The 22,986-nt window shown below is 42.6% G+C and overlaps 1 protein-coding gene across 1 annotated transcript in view; it reads left to right on the top strand.

The window, feature by feature from the left end:
- The window catches only part of DNAAF9 (dynein axonemal assembly factor 9), a 78,948-nt gene that overhangs the window by 7,367 nt on the left and 48,595 nt on the right, over window positions 1-22,986 (top strand). The window contains exons 2-8 of the mRNA XM_061440997.1: window positions 4,479-4,558; window positions 11,399-11,518; window positions 12,299-12,423; window positions 15,313-15,409; window positions 16,900-17,006; window positions 19,631-19,708; window positions 22,698-22,796. Coding sequence (XP_061296981.1) covers window positions 4,479-4,558; window positions 11,399-11,518; window positions 12,299-12,423; window positions 15,313-15,409; window positions 16,900-17,006; window positions 19,631-19,708; window positions 22,698-22,796 — 706 coding nt within the window. The remainder of the gene's footprint in view (window positions 1-4,478; window positions 4,559-11,398; window positions 11,519-12,298; window positions 12,424-15,312; window positions 15,410-16,899; window positions 17,007-19,630; window positions 19,709-22,697; window positions 22,797-22,986) is intronic.

Raw genomic sequence — 22,986 nt, 5'->3', positions numbered from 1 at the left:
AGAAGCTTTTCTAAAGATTTCTTTCCCAGAAACCACTTTAAATGAGGCAAGGAGACATTTTCTGAAGGCTCTTTAATATTAAGATTGAAATAATCATCTTTATGGTCATAAACGTAATGAAATAATGAATATATAATCTGCTGCGTGCTTTTTCCTGTTATGTCTGGACTGTCTCCTTAAGGAAGTGTAGCACCAATATTCATCTCACTTGGGGCTGGAGCACAAGTGTGATGGGAAACGGCTGACGGACCTGGGGGGTTCAGTCTGCAAAAGGCTCAGGGGGGACCTGATGGCTCCCTACAAGTGCCTGACAGGAGGATGGAGCCAGGAGGGGCTGGGCTCTGCTCCCAAGAAACAAGGGATGGGACAAGAGGAACCGGCCTCAAGCTGCCCCAGGGCAGGTTTAGATGGAGCTGAGGACCAATTCCTGCCCCAGAGGGTGCTCAGGCATTGGAACCAGCTGCCCAGGGCAGGGCTGCAGTCACTGTCCCTGTAAGTGCTCACACATCATATAGACGAGGCCTCAGTGCCATGGGGCAGTGGTGGCCTTGGCAGTGCTGGTGTACAGGTTGGACTTGATCTTCTTCAAGGTCTTTTCCAACCCAGTTGATTCTATGATTCATGTGTCAGAAATTTCTTAGCCGCTTAATCTCCGAACTTTATATATTTTTTTAAGGGGTGCACCAAAGTTGTTATATCTGAGAAAGATGCTGGAAGTGGTTCTAGGAGAGGAAGATTCCTAATCTTAAATCAAAACTTAAGGAGGGAAAGAAATACCCAACCCACGACAACCATGGAAGTCCTTTCCTCCCCTTATTTCTCTTCCCCTCTCCCCACTATTACAGTTTACTGCCACACATTGGAAAATACTTTCACAGAGCTCTAGAGGACAAAAACATTGTGGATTTTGCTTTGCTTTGGTCTGGTCTTGTTGCACAAGCTCGTAACACTACTTTTCCTTTTAAATGAGAAACAGATTTCATCAGATTTCCCTTTTGCTGAAGCTGTTAGTGTGCGTTAGAAGTTACAGATCTTAGGAATAATTTACGTTGTATCATATAATGATGTTTTTTAACAAATGGGAGCATCTTTCCCCATGAATTTTTTACAGGGAGTTTCTGTACTTGTTCTTTCTCAAATCGAGTTCTAACTGTTCCTTTCTTTTAATAGTGCTAAGGGGGGGGGGGGGGGATAATAGCAAAATCAAAGTGTATATTCATGCAGTGTTTATAATGCACAAGAGGTTTTAAAACCACCTTACAATCCAGCAGAACCTGTCTTTGGCTGGCGAATAACTTCAATGTGCCTCGAGAGTGAAGCTGAACACAAGTAGTAAAGGGATTGTTATATCTTGAGAGGAGTTGAATGAAAATCTGCCTCTTGGGCCTGCAGCTTGGAAGCCTTCATGATAGTTTTTTCTGATGACAGTTTCTTTTCACTCTGAGCAGAAGCAGGAAGAGGCATGCTCTGGTATGGTAAATCTGTTAATAAAACTCTGCTTGCTGTGTCACTGGGGATGTCTTTGGACATGCTTTGGCACAGGCATCTTATTCCAGCCTTCACATAGTTCTAGAAGTGTGGGCTTCTCTTCAATAGAACTCTGCAGGGAGGTTGAGAAGCATTTTTGTTCTCGTCCTAGCTTTATACATAAAGCTGCTTCCATTTCATGTGTTTTACAGAGGCCTTAGCAGTTTTACTTGCCAACATCTGGTCCTTAAGTAACTGTAGATCTGTTTGCATATGGAAAAATTAAGTAAGTCAAATTTGTTTGTACCCACAGTGAAGAGTCTAGCAAGTTTCTCTGCTCTTGATCTTGCTTGCCGTAGTGGATCATCTCTCACCTAGCTAGTCTGGGGTCTTGTTTAATGATGGAATGAGAATCTTCTGGAGTAAGATATAAAACGTTAAGTTGGATAGCTGTGACAGTTTTTGGTTAGGTTTTGAAGAACTAATATTTAAAGATGCTAAAATGAGAAGCATAAAGTTGAATGCTTCTTTCAGAGGCTTCATAGCATCACTTACATGGGTAGCAACATCTGAAAATACCTGAATCAGTTTCTTAATCATAGAGTCACAAAGTGGTTTGGGTTGGAAAGGGAGCTTAAAGCTCATGCAGCTCCAGCCCCCTGCCATGGGCAGGGACCCCTTCCACTAGAGCAGCTTGCTCCAAGCGCCTGCGTCTAACTTGGCCTTGAACACTGTCAGGGATGGGGCAGCCACAGCTTCTCTGGGCACCCTGTGCCAGCGCCTCAGCACCCTCCCAGGGAAGAGCTTCTGCCTAAGAGCTCATCTCAGTCTCCCCTCTGGCAGGTTCAAGCCATTCCCCTTGGCCTGTCCCTACAGGCCTTTGTCCAAAGCCCCTCTCTAGGTTTCTTGTCAGCCATTGTCTGTGTCTTTGTTTCTGTACCTAAGACTGGATCAGAATATCTATTCACACATGCAATGGACTGTGATACAGTGCAGCATAGAATATGAATTGAGAAATTTCAGGCAAAAAGAATTGAGAAATTCTGCCCTCAAATAGGCAGTCTAAAAACCTGGGGTGGTTTGCACTGATTTCCCATGTAAGCATCTTCAAATGTCTGTGTATTACAGTGAGTGTTCAAACTGTGCTTAGATGAGCTGTATTGGGAACCTTTGGGGTCCAGTCTGTCTTTCAGAGGAAGTAGAGCATGATCATTGTAGCCTTACTGAAAAGATCGATTTGCTTTTTCCATGGCTTAGCTATGAAAATAGGAATACTCATTGTTTGTTCGAGCTGATTATAAATTTAGCTCTGTTTAAGTGTTTCTGCAAGAGACATTTGTTTCTTAGAGCTGAACAGCTCTTAGTTGTATAAACAAGACCCTTACAAGAAGAGACAGTGATATCAGCAGGGAAATTTCTTGCCTTCTCTCTGTATTAACACAAGCTCACAAAATGTTGTCTCGAAGCACAGATTATGTTGCTGTCTGGCTGTTGTAGCTGAATGTTTTGCCTGGCTTAAAGACGCGTATTGGCCAACTGAATGTAACTTTATATAATCAGCAATTCATTTTATTATGACGATCTTGGCAAGATTTGGTGTTGGTTCATTTCTTTTTATTGTAGATTGTTAGTGAAGATTATACTTCGGGCTTTTAATTTTCCCTGACTGTTCATTTTAGAAAAATATCATGGATTTAATACAGAAATAATACATGAGAGAGGTAACATGCATCATAGGAAAATTATCTGGGTATATCTCATGGAATCCCAGCCTGGTTTGGGTTGGAAGGGACCTTAAAGCTCCTCCAGTTCCAACCCCTGCCATGGGCAGGGACCCCTTCCACTAGAGCAGCTTGCTCCAAGCCCCTGTGTCCAACCTGGCCTTGAACACTGCCAGGGATGGGGCAGCCACAGCTTCTCTGGGCACCCTGTGCCAGCGCCTCAGCACCCTCACAGTGAATGTTATGATTTAAAGTTATGATGAAAATTGTATGATTTCCTTGTGTTATTTGAGTTGTTTTGAGCTGTGGTTTTATTTCTGACCAGAAACCTGCAAGTTCACTTTATTAACTTCTCTTGCAGAGAAATAATCTTTCTTTAAAGGTGTTCAGCTCTCCTGGAGTTCAGCTTTTGTTGTGTTAAATGAGATTATTGACTCTGTATTTTTCCATTATGGACTAAATAATGTTCTAGAGAGTAATGGCAGCCGCGATGAAGAGCTGTAGCACCTGAGGCTTAAATAGAAGAGAAAATCCTCTGGTCAGGAGCTGTGTCTCAGGGCGTTTGCTAAAATTGCTTTCTCTTTTCTGTCTGAAAGTTCCCTTGGTTCTGCATTTATGTATGTGCTTGTGACAATGACAGGGTGACCTGTTCATGTCATTGTACTGGCAAACAAAAGCATCACTGGGACACTGCAGGTTGCATGACACAGGCTTTAGGAAATGAGGATTTGGGTGAGGCCCTGCAGGTTTGTGAGTGCAGGTAGAGTCCTCTGTGCCTTCCCCCATTCTTCCCTAGACAAATATCACACTTTTGTCTTGTCTGGGACGTGACTATATTATGTACTTACACAGGGTGGAAGTGATCTGATGGTGCTGAACTGATCTTTTGGAAACTCCTTTTGGGGTGTAGGAGCTACTCAGTTTCTTGTCAACTTTCTGCTTGGGCATCACCTACCGAGTGTTGCTTTGCTTCTCTCACAGAGAAAGAAGCGTTGCTGGCTTGGTGAGAGGAAACTTTTGCTAAAGGTTAGATATGAACAGGGTACTTGGCTTGAAGGGATAGTTACAGGTTCTAATCTTTCAAGGCTTTGTATTTCCTCTTTTAGTGGACAAAAAGGAGTAATGTGAGAATGGTTTGCTATGATGTGTAAATGTATTTCACACTGAAGAGACCCAAGTTGAAGTGTGTCCACTTTATATAATAAAGAAAAAAAAGCAATGTCAGCTCTTTAACCTACCAAACTTGAGCACTCCCAAGCACTGACCTTAAGTTTGAATTCTCTTTTCCAGCTGCAGCCGCCTTCGAAACATTCAGAGCATCCTGACACAGAGCAGCAAATCTCAACCTGACGGAATCCTCTGCATTTTAGGTTAGTTTTACTTTTCTTTTCTCTCCTTTTATTCTCACTGTACTGATAAAGATACCATGAGTTTTAGGAAGATGATCATCTCCTTCCTTCCCCAAGGCCCAGCTCTGTTTCTCAGTGAATGGGCAGTTATTGGATTGGCACACTCTTTGCTCCCTACATTATTCTTAAGCCTATTTACTAATTTCAGGCAGATTTGCTACAATAGTAAGAACATCAACATTATGAAGCCTTATGAAAATTCAGTGCCTGGAGAGAAGAGAGAATCTTCATTAATCTCTAAATTGAAGGAGAGATGGAGAGAATTTAATCCATATCTATTTGGAGTAAACATTCAGCAGTCTAGGCAGTGTTTGCTTTCTGGCTGGTGCTTGGCATAAAAGCTCAAGACTGAGGGCACTTGTGTTGGAGCTGGTTTCCCCATGGAGGCGGGGGAGTGGAAAGGATTAGAAGATGCTGAGGTTAAGGGAGTGGAGAAGAGACAGAGGGGCACCAAGGGTGGGGACCGTGGTGTACAGAGTGAAGTGGTGGCTGTGAAAGAGATACAGAGAGGGGGAGAATAATCAGAAAACTGGCAGAATTAGTAAAACCTGAATTTAGGGGAGGGACATCTTGCCTCAATAATTCAAAATGCAGGTAGAGTTGCATGGCAAATCTGGGATGCAGTTATGAGTCAAATGGTGGCATGTACAGAGCATTTATGTGGTTTCAGTCCTTTGTTTCTTCTGGGGTTGGGGGAAAGAGGGATGTGAAATCTAGCTGCATGTGCAAAGATCCCCTAGGAAAGTAACAGGTTTTTTGTACTGCTTCAATGTCATTTCTATAGGTCACATTGACTCTTGTTTCTTATTATATAATCACTATCAAGATATTAAAGGCTAAATTAGAATCATAGAATAGTTAGGGTTGGAAAGGACCTTAAGATCATCTACTTCCAACCCCCCTGCCATGGGCTGGGACACCTCACACTAAATTAAGGAATGATGATTGAAATTCCTTAGAGAAAAGGGCTGAAGAGTGATTGTTTAAATAACGTGGTACAGTTAAAGGTGGAGAAATCTAGCGTAGCCTAAAAGTGTGTAATAACGTTAAGAAACTATGCAACAGCCTGTTTTTTTGGGGATGTTATTTGGGATTTTTGTTCTCTTTTTTAACAATGTAGCAAGAAAACTTGAAGAAGTTCATTTACTGAACCACAAACAAGTTGTAAATGTGTATAACTTAGTTTTCTTTTGGTCAATGCTAACTGTGTGACATGACTGTCCCTATTCTCTAGGGTAAGAGTTTAAGAAGTCTTCAGCTCATTAGTAACTTTAAATCTAGAAGGCCTGTAAGGTCACTGTGTCAACCTTCCAAGGAAACTTAATCATGCTGGATCATGTAGAGTCATAGAATTAACTAGGCTGGAAAAGACCTTTAAGATCATTCAGTCCAACTGTGCCCCAGCACTGCCGAGGGCACCACTGCCCCATGGCACTGAGGCCTCGTCTCCATGCTGTGTGAATACTTGCAGGGACGGTGCCTGCAGCCCTGCCCTGGGCAGCCTGTTCCAATGCCTGAGCACCCTCTGGGGCAGGAATTGTTCCTCAGCTCCATCTAAACCTGCCCTGGGGCAGCTTGAGGCCGGTTCCTCTTGTCCCATCCCTTGTTCCTTGGGAGCAGAGCCCAGCCCCTCCTGGCTCCATCCTCCTCTCAGGCACTTGTAGGGAGCCATCAGGTCCCCCCTGAGCCTTCTCTTCTCCAGCCTGAACCCCCCAGGTCCCTCAGCCCTTCCCCATCACCCTTGTGCTCCAGGCCCTGCACCAGCTCCGCTGCCCTTCTCTGGCCCTGCTCCAGCACCTCAATGTCTCTCCTGTAGCGAGGGGCCCAGAGCTGAACACAGGATTCGAGGTGCAGCCTCACCAGTGCCCAGTACAGGCAGAAAGTCACTCAGCTGGTCCTGCTGCCACACTGGTGCTGATACGGAAATAGCATACTTGGGTTTTGCCTTTGATGCTAGTTGAATTGCATAACATACATCAAGTTGTGCCACCTCACCATTGATACCATGGTATTTCTTGCTTGTTGTTAACTCTGAAGCTGCACTAAGTCCCAAACAAAGAATAGTCACTCAAAACATTGTGCAGCTCTGGGAAAGTATTAGAGGTGAAAGGAATTGCTTTATGTAATCCTCAATGTGATGTGGAATATTTAAGTCCATGCATAAGACCATAGCTGTTAATAAAGAAGCATTTCTGCTATGGAATTATAGGAAGTGTGTTTTGTTATTAGTCTTGTGCTTTGCACTAATCTCTTTTATCACCCACAAAGGAACTGTTGTTGTCTAATCTGACCTGTCCAATGTAGGCAGCAGGATTTTTAGCATAACTTCTGATTAAGCAGGCATGTTACTGTTACAAATGCATTAAATCTGTCTTCAAATGCTAGTGACAAAAAATATGTAGTCTTATGTTTTTAGTCCTGTTGACTTGTATGGGAAACATAGGCATAATTGTGTTTTTATACAGTCGGTGCATGTTCTGTTTCACTTGTCTGTCTTTAATGACCAAGAGTTAATGCATTTCCCTCACCCCAACTTTAATTTAACACGCTGGGCTGTGAGATCAAAACAATATGAGCTTCTATGGCCTTGCTTCAAGGAGATTAATATTTACATTGAAACTGAAAACAGCACTGTGAGATTGCAAGGAGAGATGACAGTGGACTAAGTATTGATACTTACCTTTTATCCTCCCTGAAGAGGATAGGAACACATTAGGGGCTCTACCAGTAAATCTTTATCTTCGTGTGCCAATTCAAGTATGACTCTTCTTTAGATACCTTTGTTGGTATTTTCCCCTCCATTATAATCCATCCCACACAGAGCTCTTTCTCTGAGGATGTGGGAGAAACCTCACCAGCATTTAGTACCTTACACTGATTGCTCATCCCATTCCCTTTCCAAATAGAGACTATGTTAATGACTGTTGCGCCACTCAGAATCATAGGATGACAAAGTGGTTTGTGTTGGAAGGGACCTTAAAGTTCATCTGGTTCCAACCCCTGCCACGGGCAGGGACCCCTTCCACTAGAGCAGCTTGCTCCAAGCCCCTGTGTCCAACCTGGCCTTGAACACTGCCAGGGATGGGGCAGCCACAGCTTCTCTGGGCACCCTGTGCCAGCGCCTCAGCACCGTCCCAGGGAAGAGCTTCTGCCTAAGAGCTCATCTCAATCTCTCCTCTGGCAGGTTAAAGCCATTCCTCCTTGTCCTGTCACTTCTGATGGCAGTTTCACAGCTGCATATTGGGTTTGGGGCAAATCTCTAAAGGTGATGTGTCCATTCTCCAGCCTCGCCATCCTACTGCCTCCCTGCTCTCCCTGGAGCTCACGTGGCTGTTCAGTGTGTTATGGAACAACTGTTCTTTGTTTCCATACACAAGGATGTGTCAGGAGTGCATGGTTGGGACAAAACCCAGGACTTTTTACCTGCAGGCTGTGTTTATGTCAGCTTAGCAGCTGTGCTATCTCAGCCATAAGGGATGGCCGAGCTGAATATTTTCTGCTGTGCCAAAGGCGAGTCTCAGCCTACCCTTAGACCACTCCTTTCCTCTCTTTACTTCCCACATGCATTTTACATCAGTACTGGTGGTTGATATCTTGCATCTGCTTCATTTTACTGAGCAGACAAGATTTCTTCCCCCCCCCCCCCCCCCGTATTTGGCCAAACTAATTTCCTGCCAGTTTAGCAAACTGAATGGGGTTGGGTGAGCCCTAACTGCAGGAAAAGGAGCGGGAATGGCTCTTGAGGCACCAGTGGGCTGTTGGACTGAGTCATTGTCTCACTAAACCCTTGTGATGAGTTGGGACCATGCTGGGAGTTAGTAAACTCCTGGCTCAGCTGGAGGCAGGCGTGGGGGTTTCCTCATTAATTCCTTCCCCATTGTTCCATGGAGGACTCCTGATATGCTTCTGGAGGTATCTTTGTCATTGTTTCATTTCCTGTTTATTTTCCGCAGACTGTATCTGTTCGTTTAACTCCATCTGTTTCTGTAGAATAGTAGTAAAGCCTCAGTATGAAAGCTGCTGTACTGAATACTTAAAAACCCAACCAACAAAACCTACACAAACCAAGTGTTCTTCAGAGTTAATGCCTTTCTGGTAAGGTAAAGAGAAATGAAGGCTCTGGGGAGATCTTGGCACCATGTTCCGGTATTTAAAGGGTGGCTACAAAGAAGACTTTTACAAGGAATCCCATGGAAAGGATAAGGGGTGATGGGCACAAGTTATTCCTGGGGACATTCCAGCTGGACACAGGAGGAAAATGTTTCCCAAGGAGAACAGTCAGCCATTGGAATAATCTCCCCAGGGAAGTGGTGACTCCCCAACGTTGGACACTGCTAAGACTGGGCTGAACAGGGTACTGGGCCATCAAGCATAGGTGATGCTTTGCCTAGAAAGGTTGGACCAGATGGTGCTTGAGGTCCCTTCCAACCTTGGATTGTGGGATTGACCTATCACCTTGCTGTCCCTGAAAGGGACTGTCGTCATTCCTCCTTTGTGCCAGATTATGTGCTCATCTGATTGCCTTCAAAAGTTGCCTCAGGCATGTAATCAGTAAACCAGATTATCTTCAGGACATTGTATGTGCTGCTTTCTAAGGGTAGAGCTGATTTCAAAGAGACTGATTGTGTTTAAATGGAGTTCCCTGGAACAATGGGACAGTTGCTTCCTGGAAGAACTGAGTCTCCAGTTTTGATTGTAACTAAAATCCCACCTAGAGACAGGGGCTTTAGGACCAGCATTAGTGCACTGAGTCCCAGTGAAATCTAGATTATATTTCAGCCTCAGTTTTCATGGGTCTGGAAACATAAAGTAGGGACTGTGTGTTTGCTTCTTCTCTCTCTTTTAAGCTGTATTTCTGAGTTCCCAGATCCAGGGCAGTCTGGTTATGCAGAATACTGTTGGTACAGCAATGGCATAGCATTGCAACAGGGGTTGAAAATGAGTGGCTGGGCTCTCTTTAGCTGAGTCTTATCGATTCGGACCTGTGTTGTAAACAGGCTGCTGAGTCTCTTGGTTCTCCCTTTGTCAAGGGATGCCCCTGAACACACAGAATTGTGACTTTTGTAAAGAGCATGCTCCAGGGATGTGTGTGTATATATATATATGTATGTATATATATGAATGGGAGATCTGTGCTAGAAGTTAGGGTGGTTGATTTTGTCTCTTCTGTAGCCTCACACCATGTATTGATATCTTGGAGTATGCATGAGCTCTCCAAAGGCCAGTTACTAAACAAACAATGGAGTTCATTAAGATGTGGGATTCAGTAGCTGGTTGCAGACATGGCCTCTGGTTAGTACTTTAAAGCTGAAAGATAACATAAATAAAGGAATATCATTATGAATATCTAGGATTTGTTCCAACTCCTGCTAAGTTCAGGTGACTCTTGAGTAGTTTGGTTTCCAATCCAAGTCCTGAAACCCAGACATTCAGTCTGTGTTATTACATTATCGACGTACTGATCTTGCTTTGGACAGTGGAAACAGACCTTAACTTGTTGGCCACCATCCAAATATATCCTAATGCAATCTGGTAGGAAAACTTGACAACTGTTTATAAGATACTTTGAAGCAGTCGAGACTGGTGACCTCTGTCCGAGGTGGATGTCAAGGATGCTGCTTTATGCATAGCTTTACTTGTGGAAAAAGCTTGATTTATTCCAGTAGATTTAGGAACTGTGACTGTCTTCAAGAGAGATGAAAAATACTTCCTGAATCATAGAACAGTTTGGGTTGGGAAGGACCTTAAGGTCATCCAGTTCCACCCCCCTGCCACGGGCAGGAATGCCTCACTCTAGACTGTGTCACCTAAGGCTTTGTCCAACCTGGCCTTGAACGCTGCCAGGGACAGAGCATTTACCACTTCTCTGGGCACCCTGTGCCAGCGCCTCAGCACCCTCATAGGGAAGAGCTTCTTCGTTATATCTAACCTGAACTTCCCCTGTTTCCCCTGTCCTGTCACTACAGCCCCTAATGAAGAGTCCCTCCCCAGCATCCTTATAGGCCCCCTTCAGAAGGTGCTCTGAGGTCTCCACGCAGCCTTCTCTTCTCCAGGCTGAACAGCCCCAACTTCCTCAGCCTGTCTTCATACAGGAGGTGCTCCAGCCCGTGATCATCCTTGTGGCCTCCTCTGGACTTGTTCCAACAGTTCCATGTCCTTCTTTTTTTGTGGTGTGCTTCCTTTCTTCTAGCATTTATTTCTATCTCTTCACGCTCCAGATCTCCAAGTGTTTCAATTTGATATTCCCAAGGCCTAGAAAAGGCTTTCCTTGGAAGCTGCTCCTCTACCATATGTTTTGTCAGAGTACCTTTTCATCATTTGTTAGAAGGCCTCACTGGCTTTCTGGTGACTCAGGGATTGCACTCTAATACCGATAAGATAATGTTTAATCATGTATTCCAAAGCAGGAGATTTAGGTCACAGGATTAGTTTGTTAGGAAGCTTCAATCAAGAACATATTAATTACAATGCATCCTGCACCCGGACAGATGTTGAAGTTTGAATGACAAGATAAAATTGAACTTTAGTTGATGCAGAGCACAGCACAAAACTAGACTTAATGTTTTTAAAGCAATGCCCATGGATTTAGGTCAAGAGTGGAATGTCAATGTGTGGCAATGACCTTGTGACAACTCCTTTATTTCCTCTACCCTGTTTTCCCAGTGGGTTCAAAGGGCTTAAGTTCCCATCGACTGTGTGAGGGAGTTAATACTCCTGTTTTAAAGGTTTTTTTGTGAAGAAATTAAACCTTCTCAGGTGTAGCTGGGACACGTAACACTTCACATGGTTTTGGTTTTGCAGGAATAGATAGCCGATACAATGAAGGCTGCAGGGAACTGGCAAACTATCTGCTTTTTGGCTTGTATAACCAGTATAACAATGACTTTGAAAGAACCGAGTTTCCTGAAGAAGTTCTGGATGGTGAGTAATGTACTCAGACCTGTTCTTCAGTCTTTGTGGAAAGAGGGTGAGCAGAAAAAGGGGCAAAACTACAAAAAAAGATAGTAAGTCTTTAATTGTTTATATACATCTGTAAAACACTGCTGAAGAGCTCTTGTTTTTAAACGTGTTCCCCCAAATGTTCTAAATCTAAACAAATCCAGCCCATGATGAGGAACCCTACTTCAGCCATGGTATGTACAGACACGTGTTAGCAATGACTATGTGATCGCATCTCCGGAGTTCTAGAATACTTGAGCTCTTTCTTACTTTAACATACCAACTTGTTTAACATTTGGAAGGTGGCAGTCACCACAATCATAGATCATTATGCCCTTGCATGAAACTTTGAATATCTACTCCACAGTTTTAGTTGGAGTAACCTAATGTAATATCAGGCAAGAGCAGCTCTAGTTTCCAGTTGCGTAAGTGCTGTGTTCAGGACTCCTCACTGACACTCTTGGCTTCTCAAAGGAGAGGCTGATGCAAGTTCTGTGCAAGACTTCAGAATAAACCCATGATTGTTCAGAACAGTAAGAAATTCCCTTGTGCTTAGAACTCTATGTGGTTGCCAGCTGTTTCTTGTTCTTTTTGTAGAGAATTGGGGAATGTGCATTCAAATAGTTAAACCGTTTTCATTCATTGAGGTACAGCATAGGAAAAATGTTTTCTCTGCAGTTTCTGTGAGGGGTTTTTTAATGCCCATCTAATTCTGTTGATGGAGGCTTGATGCTGGAATAATATTGCCTCTGCTTGTTACAGATATAATCATATTGATAAAGCCTGACAGTGTCCATCTGTACTGTAACCCTGTGAATTATAATCATCTTCTGCCATATGTGGCATACTGGAGGAACTTGCATTTTCACTGTCTAACTGAAAATGAGGTAAGTGCAACATGAATACAGATGAGATTTGTTAATGAATTGATATTCACAGTGCAACTTCTTTGTAACATTCCTTCCTGAATGCTTTTTTTTTCTTTTCTCTTCTTTTTCATACTCAGCAGGGGAGTGATCTGTGTATTAATGGATATTAATCATTTTGCTAATGTGTGCTAGAAGAATATGGTTTTAATACTTTGTGTTTGTTGGAACATGAAGACAAATTGCTCCCCTTGCCCACTAATTACTATTGTTTTGACATGAGTCAATGATCTTTTAATGAGGAAAAACCTATGGGTTGTGAGAAATGCAGACTGAATCAACTATTACAGTTGACAGTGAGATTCCCAATGATGGCCTTGTTTGCTACCGAAGTAGTGTTTTAATGTGGTCTTTGCCAATAGTTCATAGAATCATAGAATAGTTAGGGTTGGAAAGGACCTTATTAAGATCATCTAGTTCTAGCCCCTGGACATGGGCAGGGACATGTCACCCTAGACTGTGTCACCCAAGGCTCTGTCCAGTCTGGCCTTGAACATTGCCAGGGACGGGGCATCCTTCCTAACAGTAAGAAAGAGTTTTCTTTTATCTAATCTGAACCTCTCCTGTTTTAAATCATGCCCTTTGTCATGTATCCTACAACTAGAGTCCACCGTGAAGAGCATGGCTTTACCAGGTCAGTAACATTTTTGTGGGTGTTTGAAGGCAGTTATTAGGTCCAGTCCTTGCCTCCTTCAGGCTGAACAAGCCTGGGTCTCTCCTTGTAGGATGAGTGCTTCAGCCCTCGTGGTGGCCCTCCAGTGAACTTGCTCCACAAGAAGAACCAATGTCTTGCTTGTACATGGATCCCAAAAGTGGATGCAGTATTGTAGATAGACTCCTATGAGTGCTGTATAGAGGGGGATACGATCTTTAAGATATAAACTGCAGAGCTACAGGTTAAAGCATGCCACAGCAAAATCTGAAGCCAATTTTTTTCTGATGCCAAAATCCCTACTGAAAAGGCAGATCTTAAAGCATAACTGGATGGTGGTAAAACACATGCATTTTGGAATCAAGAATGGAGTGGTTCTTAACACGCTATTGCTAGGACAACTGCAATCTCGGCTATTGAGTTTTAAGCTGCATCTGCTTATGGGTTTCTATATGATTTATTGTGCTGAGTATAACCTTAATCACACAGGATTGGCTTGAAATAACCGTGTAACTAGAAAGGTAAACCACACACCTTGCTGTTTGTGAAAAGGAATGGAAAAGTTTGATTTCTGAAGCTGAAAATACATTTACTTCATTGCTGCTTCCTCTGAATGAGCTGAGCAATGTATTCCCAGCCACATTCCTAATGTATAAGTATTGCCAGGTTCCTAGATTACTTCTGAAAGAGAAACAAATAGTTATTGCTGTGTCAGGCTTTAAGTGCATCCTGTTTACAGGAGCATTGTCTGTAGTGGCCTTTAAGGTTGTTTTTTTTCAGTGATAAAAATAGCTTTTGCCTGCTTTTATAAAAATGAAACTCAAAAAGCTCAGGGATTATAAAAATAAAGCAAGCAAATGCTATACCTGGCTCTATGCACCTCTTGAATCTGGCAAAACCTTCAACATCTCCTTTCTTTCTTCTTTCTTGTTGGAAGAAAACCCCTATTATTAGCATATTTCAAAATAGCCAAATAAGATAAAGTGCTGAAATCTGATGAATACTATATAAGCTTTCTGGGTGTCATGGCTGTGTTGTTTATGGACCGGGCTGTATTTATGCAATCTCAGATAGTGAGCAAGCCTTTAGCACCCTGCTAAAACCCAAGGTCTTATTCTAACAGCATTTTAAGCCTTGAGAAACTGGCAGTTGTTTGGGGCTTGGCTTGGAACTGGAACTTTGATCTGACTTCCTGGGATTGAAGAAAGACCGTATCTTGGAGGAACTGGGGCTGCATCTTCAATTCAGGCTTGTCTTAAAAGAACTTGTTCTTAAAATAACTTGTTGGGTGTACCCTGAAGCTCACAAGAGCTATATACAAGAAGTTTATCAACGGGTAATTTGCCTTGATATTAAGTTCAGAGCACTGTATATAGAAAAAGGAAGAAAGTAAATAGACAAAACACCACTACCTTCTGTTCTTGTTCCAGAAAGCAAATGACTCTTGAAGTACCCATTGGGCCTCAGCCTGTTGGTTTCAGACTTGCTGCTAAACTGTCCCTTTCCAGATAAAAAACAGCAGTTTTAGTTTTTTGTTGTGTTCTAAAGATGTTTTTTGTGTGATTTTGCTCTTCAGTCTAGGTTTTACACTTTTCTGAGCCATAAGTATATTTGTTCTTCGCTCCTGCTCTTCAGTCTACTGAAGTCTTCAGACAATTTCAGTCTGCTGCTGGTGTGAAACAGCAGTGTAGTGGTGTTTCTTCTTTCCTCCTCCTTTTCCTGTATCCATCTCTCCCTCAGACAGCAACTGCTTCTCTTTGCTTGTTCTGTGACCTGAGGAATATCTCTCCCCATGAAGTGTGGCAAGTTTTTTGTGCCACATCAGTTGGTATCCTGAAATATATCTTTTATTGTTTAGAAGTTGTCCATAATCTAGTAGATGATATTGAAAGACTTCACCGAAAGCTGAAAATAAAGTATATCGTAATGCCTTCATATAACCTTATTGAAAACCTTTCTCTGAAGTTTGATTTTTAAAGAACTGTTTCCATTGGCTTGAATAAATCACTGCTGTGATGGAGTTTCCAAAGTAGAGACTAAAGAGGTTCTTAAGCTTCTGAAAGCTCTAGGTGATATTTCAGTGGATTACGTGACACTTGCTATGGAATTAAAACAGTAGAATAAATATCCTCTTTTCTGCAAAACCAACAATTAATTAGGCATGCCTAATCAGATTTCTTTTCAATTACTTCCTTCAGTATGAAGATGAGGAGGCTGCAGAGGAATTCAAGATTTCCAGCTTTGTAGACATGGTTCGGGATTGCAGTCGCATTGGCATTCCATACAGCTGCCAAGGTAGGGTAGCTTGGTTTCTGCTTATAGTGTTGTAAGTGCTCTGCAGCATGCAAATCAACAGCTTAGAGAATTAAGATTTCCTTGCCTTTGGGAAGAAATAACTATTAGTGTGTCAGCAGTTGCCTTTGAGCCTCCTTTTACTTAAGAGTTGGATTCCTTTCTGAAAAATGGAAGCTTCATCTGAAGGGTGAATGCTCACAGCGTGACTCAATTTGCATTCAGAGAAGTGTGTTCTGCTGCTACACAAGTTCTCTGTTCAGATGGGAGCTCCAGATAAATACTTCTTTATGTAAGGAGAGAATAAACATTTCGTTATGCAAGGTTCCTTTTTTAGCACTGAAAAAAACAGGACTGCCCAACTTCCTGTTGTGATCTCCAGCCAGCCTCACAGCCCCAACAGTGTAATCTTGCATTGTTCAGGGAGGTTTGCAGTACCCCCAACGGTGAATAATGCCAAAGCAATGCGGTACTTGCACTTCACAGTGAAGCATGAGCATGTGGGGCTTTGTGTGATTTATTGTGGTGAGGAACCTTAGTACAGTAGGTGAGAGGCAAATCATAAAGGAAATGACTTTCTATTTTTGAATCATGTCAGTTCAAAACAAGCTAATTCAATTTTTTGGTTTGTTTCTGTTTAATTCCTAATTCTTCATTGCATCTCTTGAAGAACGGGTGATAAGCTCTGACTGCCTGAAAAATCACTTAACAGGTCAGGGCGTGGGGGAAGGATGGCAATTCTTTGCTGTGAAGTATCTCAAGAAGGTGTGTGGGATGATCACACCTCACTTCAGATGGTTTATGGCTGCACTGATGAGTACCGGGGGAAGGGTTTTCCTTTTCCCCAACTTAAAATTGTGATTAACATGGGGATGATGGCTTTAAGCTGCCAGAGGGGAGACTGAGATGAGCTCTTAGGCAGAAGCTCTTCCCTGTGAGGGTGCTGAGGCACTGGCACAGGGTGCCCAGAGAAGCTGTGGCTGCCCCATCCCTGGCAGTGTTCAAGGCCAGGTTGGACACAGGGGCTTGGAGCAAGCTGCTCTAGTGGAGAGTGTCCCTGCCTGTGGCAGGGGTTGGGACCTGGATGGGCTTTAAGGTCCCTTCCAGCTCAGACTACTCTGGGATTCTGTACTGATGACAGTATGTTAAGGCTGAACATCTGAAGAAATTGGGGTAAGCAAAGATCCCTGTTTTTTATCTTGAATTTTAACGGGTACAGTTTTGCTAATAGTGTTGGAAGAAAATTTGCAGAGACAAAATACCCTGTACTAGACTGATAGCTGGTAAAAAGGGGTATAACCTAGGGTGTAGAGAAAGAAGTTTCTAAAAGCTACATTACAAACCCCAGTTTTTCATTAGAGACTTTAAGTTGTACAAAGGCAGGATAATTGAGATCCTTTATTAGACTCTCAGAACAACTCTAATATCACACAGCAAGTTCAACTGCTTGTGTTTGTGAGATGATGTTAAACACAGAAACATTTCTTTTGCAGGTCATCTGCAGATCTTTGACATGTTCATTGTTGAGAAGTGGCCAATAGTGCAGGCGTTTGCGCTGGAGGGAATTGGGGGCGATGGCTTCTTTACAATGAAATATGAAGTGAGTAGTTACCTTTTTCCTTTCCCATTCTGAAGCAAAAGTTGACTCATGGAATTACTTCCACTGGAAAGTACTCTTTGAGATCATCTCATCCTGACTCACCACTCAAGCTTCTGAGTTGGGTGATGTCTTTAAGGACCTTATGCAGCTGAGTTCTGAATGTGCAGGGACAGAGACACCACAGTTTTGCTGAGAGACTCTTATGAGCTGCACAGCGCTTGGTCCTGGCTAAACCGTGATTGTTTGGTCATTCTCCAAGCTCTCTGTAGGGATTTAGAACTTCTTTCCTTATTTTCTAGAGCCTCCTGTATCAATAACAGAAAACACTTCTTTAAACTCAGCTACATGGGTATAGATCTTCAAGGGCAGTGCAAAAGAAGCTGGTTAGACTGGTTAGTGACCAATGCCTTGAGATAAACAGGGAAAATAAGAAGTGACTGTGTTTCGTGTGTCATTGGGTTTGACACAAGAGTTGCATCTACTTTTCTCACCAGCATTATATATCGTTAGGTCATCACATCCTGCTGAATAGGGCAACAGTCAAGGTTTTGGATGATGTTCCTATTTTTAATAATGGTTTGCTGTTCCAGTCCAAGCCACTTGTGTTGTTTGACTTACTTATTGATTAATTCAACTCTAGCAGCATCTTCAGAGGGCAGCTTTGTCTTTACGTACTTGTTTGAAGATTCTCTTATTTAATTTTCTTGGACCTCTGCCCCAGAAATGCAGATGTCCTATTTTTCTTGTCACCCCTCCACTTTTACAGCCAGAATGTTCTTTGTCTGGCTTCTGACAACTGGAAAAGCCCCCAGGGAATTCATAGTACCATTGTTAAAGTCTCATCACATGTAGTACTGTACATGCTTGCTCAGTTATCTATTATATGAGTTGAAGTGTGCCTTTCTGAGAACTATACTCTTCACACTGATGCCTTTCTTAATCATTTTATAATTCATTCCATTGCTGTTGATACCTTTCTTAATGCTTTTCTTCTTTTAATTAATTCCATCACTAGTACTGTAATCATCTTCCTGTATCAACCTGTCAATGCTTAAACTTATCTATGTAACTTATAATACTTTAATGGTTTTAATCAAACCATTAATATAAAGTGCAAATAGATAAGCATCCTTGTTGTGGTCGGCTTAAGTATCAGTAGCGTTTATTGATGTCTGAAATGAGTCAGTGGAAATTTGACTGTAAATTCAAGAGTTGTTTGGGTCTTTAATCATCCTTGCCAATTCCCTTCAGGAATCAGTAGCTGCTTTGGGGAAATGCAATGACATTCCTAAAGGCAGAGCTTCTCCTATTAAGCTGTGGGAGTTGCTGCTGTCTTTACAGCACTTTTGAAGGCTTAAGAAGGAGCAATGAAAATTCTCAGTATCTAAGAGTAGTAAGCCTTTTAGCTCTGCCACTTCAGCCAGTTCCAGCCTGAGTTGTTGCTTTCTGCCCCCTTAATATCGTAAGGGCATTTCAAGTGGGAAGTGGCATTCTTGACTCTTTACGTAACTGTTTATGCATGGTTGTCTGGTAGGCAGCTGCTGTATGTCACAGAAGGGGAGGAAAAAACAATCTATGGGAGGAAGTACATTTGGGATCACTGTAAATGACCTTGAAGTGAAAACTGCCGTTATTAAAAGGGGGTGTTCTCAGTGCATTTTTAGCTCCTCAGACAGACTTCCCCTCTGCTGTGCATTCTATGCTGCTAGATTTGAATATAATCTAATGAGCCATGCAATAAATGTGCTTCATAAAACGTGCTTTTGTTATGCTCTGTAGTATTTACACCATAGATGTGGCTGCCCCATCCCTGGCAGTGTTCAAGGCCAGGTTGGACACAGGGGCTTGGAGCAAGCTGCTCTAGTGGAAGGGGTCCCTGCCCGTGGCAGGGGTTTGGAACTGGATGAGCTTTAAGGTCCCTTCCAACCCAAACCACTCTGGGATTCTATGATAACTTACTTTGTCTTTTTCAGTGCTTTAAGGGCTGTTGCTCTATCACTCTTACTACAGAAATCAGAATTGCTCAAGATGCTGTAATTCAGACAATTTAGTGAGCCATTAGGTGAACTTTTAATCAAGTGGGTGGTGGAGATTCTGTGAATGCAGAAATTATTCAGGGTCAAGTTTCCCTTAAGAATATATTTTGGAACAGTGTTCTCATGCATGGTCTCACTACTTGGAAAGAGGTATTGCTGATTGCTAAATTAAAGCAGCTTGGCCTATATTTACATTATGCTTATAGTAAGAATTGCCTGGTGTGGAGGACAAGAAGCCTTGGAATCTGCTTCTTGTCCGTCTTGTCTCAGAAAACTGATCTTCCCCTTTTGCTTGCACTGGCTGATGCTATTCTTTGCTATTAACTCAACTTGAAAAACTCTGTGAGATGATTTGTTTGAAAGGTGGAAGCAAAACTTTCCACATCGAACCCTCACTTGAGGAGTTGAGTCTTGGAAAGCAGAGGACTGACATCTGGGCAGTTGTTTTGTGACCAATAGGGTAAAAATAGTGCTGAATTCAGAGTTAAGGAGGGCTGTTAGACTGGGCAGTGTGCTGCAAGTATGTCTGTGTGGCTTAAACCTGAATCTGTGCCATTCTCACAGCAGTGTGTTTAAAATCTGTTTCAGTTAATGGATGTCAGCGTCGATTTGTGGAAGACATACAGCAAGATGGATCCTGTTTCCTTGGAGGACTTGCTCTTTGAGGTAATGCAGGTGAAATACTCTCAATCAGCTGCTACTCTGTTTGGGTAGCTGCAGAGCAAAACTGATGTGGTTTTGTTTGCTTGGTTCTAATAGTGCTTATGAGCTTAATCTACTGCCTCTGCATAGTGTTGTTTGTAGGGTCTCTTTCCTCATATCTATCATAAAATCCACAAAAAACTAGAATAGCTTGTCTTGGATTCCTGGAATTTCTTAATTTGCCTGAAATTCTCCTTAAAGTATTTCTAAATGGCGTGCGAGTAGTCTTCAGGTCATAGGATTATGTACAAAGAACAGACTGGTGGTATGTTTGTGTGGGTTAATCCTCCTTCTGCAGCAAGGGTGGGGGGAAAATCCACTTTAGCATACAGCCATTCTTCCGGGAAAAACCACTTCTGAGGATCGCTTTAAGTGGGTAACAGTGACACACAGTGGCTGAACTGATGCTTTGTGAAATACCAACAGCCAGTGTAAAGTGATTCTTCGTTTTAAAGTGATGCTCTGATCTCAGTGCTGGAGGAGAAAGCAATGTATGACTATTAGTACATATGGTTTTGTTCATTTTTGTTCAGTTTCTAGCTTGGCAGCAAAATAGGATTTTAATATGTAGGAATTTCAAAAGTAAGTATCCTTTGTGAATAAAATACTGGTAGTTCAGCCCAATTTGGTTGTTTTATCAGCTGCTGTCAGGAAAATTAGAATATCATACATCTTACAAGGCTGTCAGTCTAAACAGTCCCTCTCTGATACTTCCCTTCCCTCTTCCTGTGGAAGTGGGGTAAATGTTTGGGACTTTTCTTGTACTTGGTAAGTCAACCCAAAAAGAGACTTGTTTTCCCTATTTTGAAGTGTTGAACATGAGAGTTGTTAAATTGGCTTCAAGTTTTCTGGGAAAACAAAGTAAAGAATGGGGTTTTCGTACAACTTTGGTTTCATAGGCATTGGTGATTTCAAAAATGACTTATTTTTGCAGTGAGTGTGAAGTTAGGTGACCTTAAAGACCATTTGAAGCTGATATATGTTTATGCTTTGTTAACGTAGTTTTGATTTCGCTACGTTCTGATTTGAGCTCCACTTGGGGTTTAAAAGAATGTTCTGTACAACACTGGCATGTTCCAAAACCTGACAAAACATGTGTTAGTTCTTAGCTTCCATGAAAAGATCAACACTGGGCTTGTGAGGTGGGCTGATGCCAACCTTATGAAGTTTAACCATGCCAAGTGCAAGGTCCTACACCTGGGTCAGAGCAATCCCAGGCACAGCTACAGGTTGGGCAGAGAAGGGATTCAGAGCAGCCCAAGGAGAAGGACTTGGGGGTGTTGGTTGATGAGAAAATGAACATGAGCCGGCTTCAGTGTGCGCTCACAGCCCAGAAAGCAACCGTATCCTGGGCTGCATCCAAAGGAGCGTGACCAGCAGGTCGAAGGAGGTGATCCTGCCCCTCTACTCTGCTCTTGTGAGACCTCACCTGGAGCATTGTGTGCAGTTCTGGGGTCCTCAACATAAAAAGGACATGGAACTGTTGGAACAAGTCCAGAGGAGGCCGCGAGGATGATCAGGGACTGGAGCACCTCCTGTATGAAGACAGGCTGAGAAAGTTGGGGCTGTTCAGGCTGGAGAAGTGAAGGCTGCGTGGAGACCTCAGAGCAGCTTCCAGTATCTGAAGGGGGCCTATAGGGATGGTGGGGAGGGACTCTTCATTAGGGACTGTAGTGACAGGACAAGGGGTAACGGGTTCAAACTGAAACAGGGGAAGTTTAGATTGGATGTAAGGAGGAAATTCTTTCCTGTGAGTCCTGTGAGGGTGGTGAGGCACTGGAATGGGTTGCCAGGGAGGTTGTGAATGCTCCATCCCTGGCGATGTTCCAGGCCAGGTTGGGCAGAGCCTTGGGTGCCATGGTTTAGTGTGAGGTGTCCCTGCCCATGGCAGGGGGGTTGGAACTGGATGATCTTAAGGTCCCTTCCGACCCTAACTATTCTATAATTCTTCAGTGATAGTTTTCCCCTCTAATTGTAAACCTGTATTTTAAACTACTAATATAGGCTTTATTGGTATTCTGGCTTGTAAGATATAATCAACATTGACTCACTAAATTTCATTCATTGCTGCAGTAGTGAAGTAGCTGAAGTAAAATACTGTAGAATACTTGTACCACTGCTAAAAACATAGTTCTGGGTTTGCTTATTATATATGTCTGAGAAATACACTTTCCAAAATCAGTATGATTGTCATCTTCTAAGTTAGTATGTGACATGTAACTGAAAGGAAGCTTGAGAGCAGCCTAGTTGTATGAGGTTCCTGCTTTATCAGCATGATGCAATCTTTTCTTCATTGATGCTTGGATTTTTATGAGTGCAGCTCTTACCTGTAGTCTCCTTCCTGTTTTGTTCTGCTTCAGTGAGGTGTTACGGATATTGCCTTTCCCACTTACCAATGGTCTTTACAAATGCAGAGGAAGAAATGACTGACTACCACTTGTGTATCATGAGCTCCTGCAGTTCCCCACCCTGTTGCTCATTTTCTGTCCCCAAGCTCATTTAAAGTCAGATACACTTTATTGCAGAACCAGGTACAGATCTAAAAACCAAAACTTAAAGTTGTCCATGCATTCAGTTTGGAGATCTTAAGGGGAAACAGGAGGTCGGTGTTGGGAGTGATCTCAAACCAGTGTATTTCCTTAGGTTAAGAGCAGATAGTGCAAAGCTCTGGTCATTTCTTCTTTCCTGCCTCTTCTGTGTCCCAGAAAAACCCAACCCACAAACAAATAACCGCACACACCTAAAAAAGACCCTTAAAATCCAGCAGAAAGTTCTTATCTTTTAAATCAGGTTTATTTTCCTGTACTTGTTGTTTCTTTGGGCAGGCTGTACTCTATACTTCATAGTGAAATGTAATCTGTGTCGTTCTAAAGTAATTCGGGTTCATTCAGTACAATCTGTGAACTTTCTCTGACATAACACTTCCCTTAATGTTGAATATTTTTTCTTGTAGGATTTAATGGTTTTTGAGCACCAGTGGACCAAGTTTTTTGCTAATTTTGATACTGAAATTCCCTTCATTCTGGAGCTGTCGGAGTCTCAGGCTGGGGAGGTAGGCTTACTTCAGTAATCCTTTGAACCCTCATGCCATCCTCACACAAGGAATAAGTATTCAGCATTGTGGTTTCTGGGTTTTGGCTGCTTCTTCTTCCTGCCCCATGTCACCTTTTATGGTCTGGGAGCAGAAACCTATTGTGTTCCTTTTCACTTCACCATCCCACCTTATCTGTCCATGGCTTAGC

Source organism: Pezoporus flaviventris, unplaced genomic scaffold, assembly GCF_033815535.1.
Source record: "Pezoporus flaviventris isolate CSIRO_AGI_PZ_B2104156 unplaced genomic scaffold, CSIRO_AGI_Pfla_v1 ptg000188l, whole genome shotgun sequence".
NCBI lineage: Eukaryota > Metazoa > Chordata > Aves > Psittaciformes > Psittacidae > Pezoporus > Pezoporus flaviventris.
This window is presented reverse-complemented; position numbering and strand designations above follow the sequence as displayed.